Source organism: Acyrthosiphon pisum, chromosome A2 (assembly GCF_005508785.2).
Source record: "Acyrthosiphon pisum isolate AL4f chromosome A2, pea_aphid_22Mar2018_4r6ur, whole genome shotgun sequence".
In the NCBI taxonomy this organism is placed as follows: Eukaryota; Metazoa; Arthropoda; class Insecta; order Hemiptera; family Aphididae; genus Acyrthosiphon; species Acyrthosiphon pisum.
In genome coordinates this window covers 110,304,285-110,317,493 of record NC_042495.1, presented here as the reverse complement: position 1 = coordinate 110,317,493, position 13,209 = coordinate 110,304,285, and the positions used below count along the sequence as shown (strand labels likewise).

At 29.6% G+C, this 13,209-nt stretch overlaps 1 protein-coding gene across 3 annotated transcripts in view; it reads left to right on the top strand.

Moving 5' to 3' along the window:
* Positions 1-9,972: 9,972 nt before the first annotated feature.
* The window catches only part of LOC100572515 (peptide transporter family 1-like), a 9,310-nt gene continuing 6,073 nt past the window's right edge, over positions 9,973-13,209 (top strand). Inside the window, exons 1-6 of one of the 3 annotated variants that reach the window (XM_016803723.2) lie at positions 9,973-10,282; positions 10,351-10,384; positions 11,728-11,800; positions 11,880-12,021; positions 12,120-12,212; positions 12,308-12,669. In XM_016803723.2, the coding sequence (XP_016659212.1) occupies positions 10,352-10,384; positions 11,728-11,800; positions 11,880-12,021; positions 12,120-12,212; positions 12,308-12,332 (366 nt within the window). In that variant the 5' untranslated portion in view covers positions 9,973-10,282; position 10,351 and the 3' untranslated portion in view covers positions 12,333-12,669. Of the gene's footprint in view, positions 10,283-10,345; positions 10,385-11,727; positions 11,801-11,879; positions 12,022-12,119; positions 12,213-12,307; positions 12,670-13,209 lie in introns of those variants that run through there. The other 2 variants (XM_003243894.4, XM_016803724.2) reach the window with 2 other exon arrangements.

The following is a 13,209-nucleotide window of genomic DNA, read 5'->3' as shown; positions in this document are numbered from 1 at the left end:
GGCAATTGTTGTAACCACCATAAGAGTTTGTGTTTAATATCCCACTTATCCTACAATTTCGTTATACAAGGTCAAAATATAATATTTTATTTTAGTAAATGTTTAATATAATAATGTATTATACACGTAGAATATTACAACAATCGTATACGCTATGAAGTTAATATTTTCCGTGTGTACGAATGAGAACTGCCGAAGCCTATATTAAAATATGATATATTATTTTGTTACGTGTACAATACTTAAAGTCTTACACATTGTAGTCAATTTTTCATCCGATGGAACTGTCTACAAATATTCACTGAATCGATAGTCCTCACTCAGTTTTTACAGAAACCCACTCAACATAAATATAAATATAAAATATGATATAGGCACATCAAAATATTTACATTTCAGCGTTTTGAATTATTATGTCCATTCGCCCCTTTATAAAAAACGGTTTTTTTTTTTTAATAAGTTACCTACATATAGGTACTAACATAATTAATAAAAGAGAAAAGATTTGTATACTTGTTTGCAACGAATAAACTCAAAAACTTCTGGACCGATTTCAAAAATTCTTTCACGATTAAAATGCTACATTATCCCTGAGTAACATAGGCTATATTTATTACTAGAAAAAATTAGAGATCCCACTAAAACTTCAATAATGTATCCCTCACGGCTTTCACTAATGTATCGGTTGAGTCACGGGGAAGGTTTTTATGTATAATTTGATTTGGAAAAATTAATTTGGTGGTCAAAAATAATTACAATAATATCCAATATACACTTCTGCATAGTGTATACCCGCATAATATTATATAGTACAGCCTATGATGTAAATTTTTATATTGCTATAACGCAATGGTAGGCAAGTTAATGAAAATAATTAACTGTGGAAAGTTAAATTAATTCAATTAAATTACATTCAGTTAAGTTAAAAGTTTACAAAAAAAGAAAATTTAACTAGTTAAGTTAAAAGTTAAAATTGAAAATAAAATTAACTTAACTCAGTTGAAAAAAAGTTAATTTTTTTTTTATGTCATAACCAGGGTTAGGATTTATATGCAACAGCATGGTTTTTTTTGCTACTTGTGATTATAGAATTTGTCAGTAATGTCCACGAATCAACTCATGATGAGATAAATGGTGGTATTTTTATTTTGCATGTCTTTACATATTTTTCGGATAAAATGCATATTATTGCATATATTGAATAAAATGCATATTATTGCATATATTGAATAAAATGAATATTATTGCATATTTCGATTATAAGAATGTAAAAAGTGCATGTTTTATAGTATATTTCGTAAAATTTGGTTTTTTCATGAATTATAAATTTTATTTCATATAACCCGCTCGTAGTTAATGTGAATTATACATTTTATTTTATTTCTTAGTTAAATTATTTTAAGACAAACAGCCTATCGTTGATGTATTTTAATAAATAAATATTTTTTTTGTAACTATATTTTAGTGTTTATCTTATAAAAAATTAAACGCATATTTTTGCATATTTTGGTATATAAAATGCATATTTTACAATTTTTTATTGCATATAAATCCTAGCCCTGGTCATAACATTCATAATTTATCAATTGCCCTAGTATTTTGATTTGTACGGACATTTACCAAGACGCTTAGCACTGTGCAAACATAAAACTTAAAATTATTATTATATTTCATTGTTGGCAGAAACTTATAAGTTATAGTTATTACTTTAAATTATACTAAGCTTGTTAGAGTCTAGAGAAGATATTAATTATTATTAGTAGTATACATTTTACTGTAAGTCTTCTATCCTAGACACTAGTAAGACTTATTACATTTAGTACCATAATAGTCTATTATTAAAATAAAACCAATGAGTTATGATAATAGTATAATACCCACGGACTAAGATATCGTATATCTTATATCCTAGTCCGTGATAATACCTACCAAAAATTGTTTCCATATTTATTTCGATAATGTTATTTGTATTCTCATACGAAGTAGAAGTATTCATAGAAGTATTCCTATTCTGCTCTACGATAAATCGGTAATATGTTTTTATTAAGTGCGATAAGCCGTCTACCTAATTAGAAACATTTTCGATAAACAATAGCGTTTATTCGCAATGTCCACCAATACGCCTAAAACGTCGGGCAATTTAAATTCAAACTCCAATAAACCCTCTCTTAATTACAAATTATTAGCATCCAAGCATTCATCTAAAATCCACTCCCCCAAAACCCCCTCAACTCAAGACAATCACACCTCTAATGAAATCAACAACACTCAACTAACTTCAAATTATTCAGTAAACAACTCTCAAGTTAAAAGCTTCGCTGAAACAACAGCCTACTCTCTCACTCCAAAAATGAACCAAGCGATCGTAATGAATTCAATAGACGGAATTAAACAAATACAATATATAATTGCACTCAGTAAAATTACTGACGCATACAACATAATCTCCGTGTCACGTATATCCAATAACAGGTTTTGTGTTTTCCTCAAAAACCAACAGATTACTAATGACATCATTAACAAGCAGTCGGCCATATCCATCGATAACATCGAGATACTGATACGAAAATTAGTCAACCCAGCTAAACGCATTATATTATCGAACGTATATCCCGCCATACCGAATAACTCCATCATCGTAGCGCTAGTGACACTGGGTGTTAAAATAACATCTCCGATCATGGCGCTCAAAGCTGGTTTCCCACTCAATAAATTTGCACATATCACAAGCTTCCGCAGACAACTGTACATCAGTCCTGAAGATTTCTCAAAACTACCAGGATCGATCGTTATATTCCTTGACAACACTTCATACCGTGTATTCATTACCGATGACATCGTAACTTGCTTTTTATGCAAAAAAACTGGCCATGTACCTATCATCCTCATGTAAGATGATATACACTACCTCCCCTCTGACAGAAAATATGGACACCTCGAATGAACAAACATCCACTAATACCTCATCCCATCATATCGTTGAAAAAACCAATAGTATTAACGTGACTTCTGATCTACCTCTAGACAACACTACCCTCCTTACTGTCGAGAAAACTCCAATCACTAGCGAAATATCTAATAATAATAATGCACAAATCACCCAAGATGATAACTACGATGATATATCGGACCCACAGTCACACCAAGCTACTTTTAAAAGACCAGCTCCTTAATCCATATGTCCATCAGTGCCACCCTCCCCCACGTTGACCAACCACATATAATTGAGTTAGGTAAGGATACACAAATTCTAAAAACCAAACCACGAAAAAAATTAAAGTCAGATCAAGATCAAACTCCTCAACAAGAACCACCGAAATATTAGATAACCTTCTTGAGCCAGCAACGGCTATCCTGCAGAACAAAGACTCCTCCCTCAATTTAATCTCTTTCAAATATATTCTAGAAAACTTCACGAACAAAAATTTAAACATGCATGATTTATGCAGTAATGTTGGATCCAAAGCCACTGAAGTCCTTGATATGGCCGAAAAAGTATTGCCATTAATGGTGGACAAAAAAATAAAAAACAAAATATCTAAACTAACTAAAGTTCTATTCCAATCTATACCTCCCTCCGAAAAGTCAACTCCGCAGACCTCCAACCTGAATCAATCAAACCAATAAAACACTACTCTAAATCTATCCCCATTACCAAAACATTAGTTCATTAATCCAATGGAATTGCAACGGATTTTACAAACACAATACAGATATAAACCGTATTAAATATGAACAAAATCCTGACATTATCTGCCTACAAGAAACAAATTTCAAAAACCTACATATAGGCAAAATCAACGGATACACCGGATTCAATAAAAACTTCCCTGAAGCAATCAGAGCTAGTGGAAGAGTTGCAACATACATCAAAAATAACATTAACAGCATAGAAATATATGTCAACTCAACTTTAGAAGTAATAGCAATTCAGGTCATTCTCAAGACAACTATAACTATTTGCAATGTATATATCCCTGACAGCACCCCTTTTTCTCTCCACGATCTAAACTCAATAATTACACAACTCCCTAAACCTTTCTTAATCTTGGGCGACTTCAACAGTAGAAACATCATATGGGGATCATCTCAAACCGACAGTCGTGGAAAAACGATTGAAAAATTATTAGAAAATCCTTCACTGATATTATTAAATAACGGTGACCCAACAAGACACAGCTCCACAAACTTTTCTCTATCAGCCATCGGCCTAACAATATCCAATACAGCTCTCAAGTCGACTGGAAAGTACTAACTGAATATAACGGAAGTGACCATTGGCCAATCCACCTCAACATTTTCAACCAATCCACACCTGACGAACCAATCAAACGATGGAAACAATCACTGAGTTGGTTGATCACCACTTAGAAAATCAAGACTGGACCAAAAAAAATGCTGACGAATTAGAAATAGACCAAAACAAAATCGACTCAATAGTGTCCTCTCTCACCAATATTATCATAAACGCAGCATACATTTCCATAGGAAAGTCGTCCCGTTCTAAAGTCGCTAAAAACTGCACCGTGGTGGAATCCCGCATGCAAAGAAGCTATTAAAAATTACAAAAAAAAATTAAACCGTTTTAAAAAACAGAATCTCTGTCAGATCACATAGCGCTTAAAAAAGCTAGGGTGGAATCAAGGTTCATTACCAAAAATTATATACGTTATATCAGACCAAAATAATGAAACATTTCCATATCGACAAGCAGTAGGGAGTTTATTGTTTTTATCTCAAGTCACGAGACCCGATATAGCATATTCGGTTAACTATGCAAGACGTTTTTTATCTAATCCATTGAAGGCACATTGGAACCTAGTTAAACGAATTATACGTTACATAAAGAAAACAATAAGTTATGGTCTATATTTTGATAATAATATAAAATTAACATTAGAAATTTATAGTGATGAGAACTATGCTGGCTGTGTACAAAAACGTAGATCAACATCTTACATCAGGATATTTATTCAAATTAGGATCATCAGTCATTTCATGGACATTACAGAGACAAAATAGTGTATCTCTCTCATCAATAGAAGCGGAATACATCGCAGCATGTGAAGCGATTAAAGGTTTAAATTGGGTTATAAAACTTATTTACAGCATGACGATTGGGGAAGGCAGCCAACCAACATTATATATTGATAATCAATCAGCCATTCGATTGATAATGAATTCAGAGTTTCACATACGAACAAAACATATAGATAAACGATATCATTTCATCAATGAAAAATTTGAAGAAAACATTTTTCAGTTAGAATTCGTAGGAACAGAGGATCAGATAGCAGATATACTGATAAAGCCACTTCAAAAGGAGCGGTTTGAGAAACTACGATTAGCAATGGGTGTTCGACAAATAGAATTTTAGTTTATATAAATTATTAATTAAGGGGTTGTGTTAAAAGTATAATTAATATATTATATAATGTTGCAAGTGCAATGTGCATCAGAATTATTATTGTAACTAATTGTGTTGTTTGTTCACTTTTGTCGATCCATATTATAATCCTCATTCAACAACAATTACGTACCAGCCTAACGTACGTCTTGTCTTACGCATTTCATAAATTCAATCATTTTATTGAATGGTGAACGCTGAACCTGAACCAATGTAACTGATATCCTATAGTTTTCCAAAAGGTAAATTTTATTTATATTATTATGTCTGTTTAGACTAGTGCAGAATAGGAAGCGCGATTTATATTGCTAGGCGCTAGTTTTATTTCTCTATTTTGATACTAGTAAAACCCAAGAAGATTAAAAAATAGTAATAGTAATTTCAATTTCCTATGTAGCAGTGGCGTATTTAAGAATTTTGATAAGGGGGGATGAAATATATAACAATAGGTACACTCAATAAATACGAATATAATATTATACATCTTTAAAATCCCTTAACTTGTTGAGATTACCGTGGATCAAGTAAAATAAGACAAATTGTATAGTACTTGATAGCATCTATTATAAATTCATACTAACGACAATCCCGTGCTTAATACGATTAACAAAAAAAAAAAAAAAATAGTTATAATACAAAATCCCATTTTCTATTTTCTTGGATGCTCAGTTCATCGATAACCTTATCTGACATGATCATTGTATTGACCGGTGACCTGCAAATAAAGCAAACACATTAAGGGTCTGTATTACAATAGTTGAATTAATGTTAAACCGCGGAATTCGACTGGTAAAATCAGTTGGTTAAGCGTAACTGAGGTTTAAACTATGATTGTAAAACGGGCCCTAAATGGCTAAGTCGGTTATAATAAACAAAGTAAATAATAATTACTATTTAATTTATAGTTATTATTCAATATTAGACAGGAAAATTAATAAAATATTTACTTCTGTCATACTATATTTATTAGGTAAAACTTAATAATTAATAAAAACTTGAAAAACATCGTTCAGGTGTATAGCAGTTATTGATACAGGCAAAGAACAAAATATTTTCAAGAGTTCATGAATATTTGGATACAACTCTTTATCACAAACATCTAAAGCATGTAACCCAGAGGTGAATACAATGTTTTCAGTAACTAAAAATAAACCTATGCCCTATGGTAAATCTACAGTCTTCATGGTAATTTTGTTTTATTTACCGACTATTTATCAGGTTTATTATAAACACTGTCTTATGCATGAAAATTAATTCGCAGAAAATTCAAAAATACAGTATACCATACCACCATAGAGGTATATGTTTTTATTTTCCGATATATATGCCGCGACTAGTGGCGTATAGTATATCAAAGCAGTCAAATTACCATGGCTAGAACATTTAGAAAACAGATATACCTACTTAAAACTTAAAAGTAGTATCATATTGAGAAACACAGAAAATAAGTAAACTTAACTTGACAAAAAAAAAGTTGAAGGGGGGATCTATCCCCCATATCTCCCTCCGTAAATACGCCACTGCTATGTAATAGATACAAAATTAGGGGCCCCCAATTACGATAATTAAGCCGGGGCCCCGTCCGCAATTGCGGACTAGCGGTCCGGGCCAGTCTGACTCTGTGAATGAGTCACAAATATGAATCAGTATCATAATATTTTTTAAAAGTAAAACGTCTACAACTTATTATAATCTGTATTACTATTTAATACTAAATTAAAAGTGGGTAATTTCATAAATCTAAGACCAGATAATTTTTCCTTTTAAGTTTTCTCTTTAAATTAAGAAAGAGTGTATCCATCATTGACGTTGTGTCTGTTATATCTCTAAATACATTTTACACTACTTTATTATTAATTTTTATTTTATTTGTAATAAATAGATATATAGTAAATACGAAATTTTATGAAATCAAAAAGCAAAAAATGTATTTGTATCATGTTATGTCTTTTTGAATCATATTAGGAGATTTCTTATCACTTGATCCGACTAAATTCAAACACAATTACATTAAACCGTGTTGGTGCTCATGATAGTTTAGTCAAAGAAAAGTTTGAGAGCCCAAATGTAAGGTTTGTATCTAAATACAGCAGTATTTAGTTATACAATGTAGTTTCTATATTAACAACCGAAAACAAAATATTAATTTTAAAATTTTGGTCGATCATACTTTTGGTTTTGACGATGATATTTCATTCACCTGTGCTGATCACACCTCATTTACTTCGTACTCTCTCAGTCAATTACGAGGGATGAGCTATAAGGGAAAGTGATTATCCAATATTTTTTTTATAATTTATATCATTACAACTATTAATGTTTACAAATAATATAACGTGAACTCGTGTAAACAAATTTAAAATAGATATAATGTGTTCCAGAACGGAAAAATATTGCCCACACCAACTATGGACGTAATTCCAGGCACGTTTTATACACTAACATTACAACGAAATGGTGACAAAATGGTAACATTATAGGGTACTTGACCTGAGGGTCTTGAATGATATCTAGTAAATTACAAACTAAATTAGTACTTAGGTACAATGTAACTAACAAAATAAAAATGTGTATAGGATGTAAGATTATTTACCAAAGACGAAGGAAAATTCATTCACGTAGAATTGTGGCAGCTTCCGCAATATTTTATTATGAGTTTAGCCGGCATCATATTCTTGACCACTGAAATGAAATTTACATTTACTGAGGTATTTTTTTTAGTTAATTGATATTAATTGTATTTTTAGAGATTCATTTATTTTTTTTATACTTATTAAACGTTATCAGTATTGTTATGGAAATATTAAATTGAATAAGATTCATAATACCTATATTTGAATAATATTTTTATAACACATTTTATATGTATAGATTTTTGTAGATTGTATTACTTATTGTCATGTTTGAAACTTATTTCCTTTTATATTGCCAAAAATATGAACAAAATATTTGTAAATAGTCACTCTTAGGGCTGTTCGATTATTTTGATTAATCAAAATTTCCTCCGATTAATTAATTTAATCGATTATTATACGTATTAAAAAAAAAACGATTAATCCTAATTTTGATTAATCGGTTATTAATCGATTAATCGGGTATTAATCGAATATCGATTAATCGGGTATTATTCGAATATCGATTAATCGGGTATTATTCGAATATCGATTAATCGGATATTAATTGTCAAATAAACAAGAATTAAGAATAAATCAATAAACTATTTTTATAGCCATTTCCTGCAGCCGTTCCTGATATTGGTTATTTTTGCATCTTCTATTATGATTTATGAATGATTTGAAATAGATGACAACTCTAGATTAATATTTAAATATTTAATAGTTAATAGTTTAATAGCTTAATACTCTCAAAGACTTTTTTGACATAAATCGATTAATCTAATCAGGAAATTTTAGAGCTACATTCGGATATGACTCAAGACTTAATAAAATTGTACTGTTCACTAATTAATACATAAATTACTTACTTCTTGATTCAATTATAAACTGATTGTTTCAATTAATCGATTAATCTAATTTTGATTAATCGGAATGGCGATTAACCGATTAATCAACCGATTTATCATTTTTCAATCAATCGATTTTTCAATTAATTGTGCATAATCATAATCGATTCTCCTCGAAAATAATCGAACAGTCCTGATTTTAAATTATTGTTAACTAGCTGACTAAGCTAGGCGGCTTCGCTTGTGTGTAGGCTTTTTTTTTTTTTTTTGCGGAAAACCCTATACAGTATACTATTATGCGCTATACGTCATTTAGGTTTATCTCGATTTTAGTGTATCTCAGTTTTAGTGTAGGTACCTCAGTCCCGGACACGTCGCCGTCAACGTACTTATCTTTGTGAAATAATAAATTGTACGTTGATGGTACCCGCAATTCACGGATTGGATTTAGCTCTTGGTATATTTTTAACGGGGTTTATACTATATTACTCTTTAAATCTCTTTATGGAGGTGAAAAAAGTTGAACTAGTTTTTAAAGCATATTCGATACATATTATACGATGAGAAAAAGTATGAATAAGCCATAATTACTATTTACTAATAAAATCGTGTTTTCTTGTTTTAAATAAACGAGTATAAAATGGAAGCAAATACTGTTGTCAACTCAATACTGTTTTATTCGACTAAGCTGGCAACAAGGCAGTGCTTGAAGAACTATTCATTGTAGATCTAATATATATATTCATACACTTTTTATACGTCATATTGTGTTTTAGACTGTTATATAACTACTAACTAGAAATCATAGGTGATAAAAAGTTACGACACGCCCTTATATATACGCATGCAGGCATCAACGGGTTTAATCATAATAGTCCATGGGCTGCAGAGAATAATGTTTCCTTTAACAATGAAATAATAAACATTAAAAAATCAATTTGAAATAATAATACATTTTTCTATTAACAATTAATTTTCCATACCTATTTTTATTTAACTGTACGTTTTTTATTCGTTGGACATTTTAGTTAAAGATATTTTGACCTAAATTCTTAATACTTTACTGGGTAATAAAAAAAGATTATTTCGAGTACCAGATTAATAACTATAATTTTGAGCTATAAAAAAAAATAGATATTAAAAAATGCATTTCATAAAAAATGTTAAAGTTCATACGCTCAATGTTCTCGGTTCGATGAAACTTGTGTGTGAACTGTGAGTTGAACAGTTTGACTTGGTCCGGTGTCGTTTGATATTTTAAATTTCCCATTTTAAAAATTGTAAACAAATGCTTTGATAACATACAGCAAATTTGTCAGAGTTAATACGTGATTGGAAAAACTATAAAGTTCAGGAACGTTAATATTATTGTACCAGCACACCCATTAAGGACCAAAAATATAAATTTTTAGGTATGGCAGTACATTATTTATTTATTATGTTTTTGATTAGCAAATTTGTATATTTTTTTCCAGCACAGCATGGAATTGACATCTGTTCAAAAGGAAAAATCGGTGAGTTGTTAAATATAAATACTTTCATTTAATTTCAAAATCCATAAACATTTTTCAACTATATGAATCTATCATAAAAAGTTTCTACTTTTAGTTTAAATCAATGTACTACGTGTCGTTATTTAATTTATAAAAAATTGTATATTATGTAAATTGTATTTAGAAATGCATCGACACCACACTGGTATAGCAATATAGTAAAATAAAACTAAATTTGCAAACTATGAACAGGTATCCATAGTTTGGAGCTAATATGTTTTATCGGAACAGAATTTCAATTTTACAAATGTATTACTACCATAATTTACACCTGAGGTCTCCCGCCTATTTTTAAGGCCAGCCAAATCTGTAATACGCTTCGGCATCACGGGCCAACATTTTTTGTTGAGTCCCCTGTGAGACCCCTGATCTACACGATGATAATTAAAAAAATCAAATATTTTGGTAGGTAATTAAAATCATGGTTTTTTAAATTAAAATGTTGTATAATTAATGATATCCTAATATTGGGAACGAAAATGTGTGTAATTACGTATTATATTTAAATTTAGTTTTAGTTTAAAATTTCAAAAATTCAAATTATAAAACTAAATTTGATCAAAAATAATATAATCAGAAATTAACTTTACTTACAGGGCAAATGTTAGTACTAGTGGGATCTTTTTGTTTTTTTACCAGTAAAAAAATCGTACCGATGGAATTTACAATCGTCCATTAGGTTTAAAACGAATAGTTAAATTCCAATAATATCTTAAATCTATATTATCCTTAGTGACATTTGTTGTCTCCTTCTTACAAGTGCGTAACATAGCAAATTTTAAGCTCAGCAGAACACGTTTTACTTCGTTAGCTCAAAAATTAGAGCGAATTGACTTCTTATACAATTTAAAGGTAAGATTATCATCTAGTCAATGGCATAGGCTTTTTATTATATTTTTATTTTAAACCGAGTTATTTTAAAATGTACAAACAGTTTACAATTTTAAAATACATATTACTCGCTTTAAAATTAATATATGATAAAAAACCTATATTATGTCATTGTCAAGATAATATTCTTACCTTTAAATTTTATAGCAGTTTAATTTTCTCCAATTTTTCAACTAATGGAGATAAAATATGTGTTCTGGTGAGCGTTAAAGTTGCTGTGTTACGCACTTGCAGTAGACAGGGACAACAAATATCACTCTAACGTCCCCTTAAGGTTCTTCTTCAATAATAAGTATCAACGATTTGCATATGAATTATTATTTGTACACCAATATACTTTATTTCTTAATATACTTTATTTCTACACAGAACACTGAATCTATATTTACCAAAAAAAATTATTTTTTTCTTAGATATACCCCAAGTACACATGGCTTATCGTAATCAGTGAATTGTGTGAACGATTTACCTATTTTGGATTGAAATGTGAGTTAATAGAGTGGGTAGACAGCGGTTAAAGAAATACAATTTTTCCAATTTCATAATTCAATAATTATCTGTTTAGCTGTTTTGATTTTATACCTGACAAGAATACTGCAGTTCAACGGAGAAGAATCAACAATAATATATCACAGTTTCATATTTCTTGCGTGTATCATGCCATTGCCGAGTGCAATTTTGGGAGACTCTTATTGGGGAAAATTCAAGTACGCTGTGCACATTTGGTTTGGAATTTAATCTCTTTAAATAGCTTACCTATCTGAATTTTTAAAATTGTATGGTTTTTGTGAAATACATTTTTTAGAACAATAATGTATTTGTCATTTTTCTACGTATTGGGATGCTTAGTGCTCACCGGTGGATCAATTGCAGATATGTTCGGCCTCGACGTTCAAAAGTAAATCGATAGTTATTTTGCATTATATATTTATATTTATATGATTAGTTTTCAAAACGCAATCATTTATTACGTAAAATTTTTTGTATTGATAGGTTTTATCATATTTTTCTTCCTTAAAAAATTTTCAACAAAACTCACACCAAATTTCCATGGGTGATTTCAATTAAACTTTGACTACGTCAAATCCATGCAACCGATTACCATGAAGGGGCATCAGTTATATTCGCATTGACTTCGTCAATAATACTCAGCCCATACTAATATAATACGAATAGAGATAAATGCCTAGAGAAAAAATGAATAATGTTGATGCAACATGTAATGCCATAATGGAAGCATCACAAGCATTAGAGTCTAATATTCAATTATGTTGTGGTCATTGTACTGGAACTGTTAAACTTATTTAAAAAACATTATTCTCTACCAAATTTAAAAAAATGTTTAAAATGTTTAAATATTTTATCACTTGTTTTATAAGCTAGAATAAAAAATGTATAATTATTTATGTTGATGTTTAAAATTAAATTAACTTTTTTTATACACATAATATGTTGTTTTATCAAATAGGCTATGGAACAAAATATATAATATTATTAATTATTATGGCATAACTTGAAAACTGTTAAAATATAAATGTTGTGTATTGTTAATATGAATAATAACATAAACGTATATTATAGTCTTTTATTATGAAAAGTATAAATCGAACTGACGTACATATAAAATTGTCTACTTGCTAATGACCGATGGACAATCCCCACCGATCGTAATATGATACTTATGATTATTATTGTTAATATAAACGTTTAGTATATAATGTAAATGCTGAATATGCAACATCTCTTTCCTTTTAAAAAAAAAAAATATTAAGTATTTTGTATAGTGCTTATAATTACTATGTTAGTATTTATTTTATTTTTTTTTTTTTTTTTACATACGAGTATTTATTTATATAATATGATAACTGATATAATTAATAGTTTATTTATTGCCC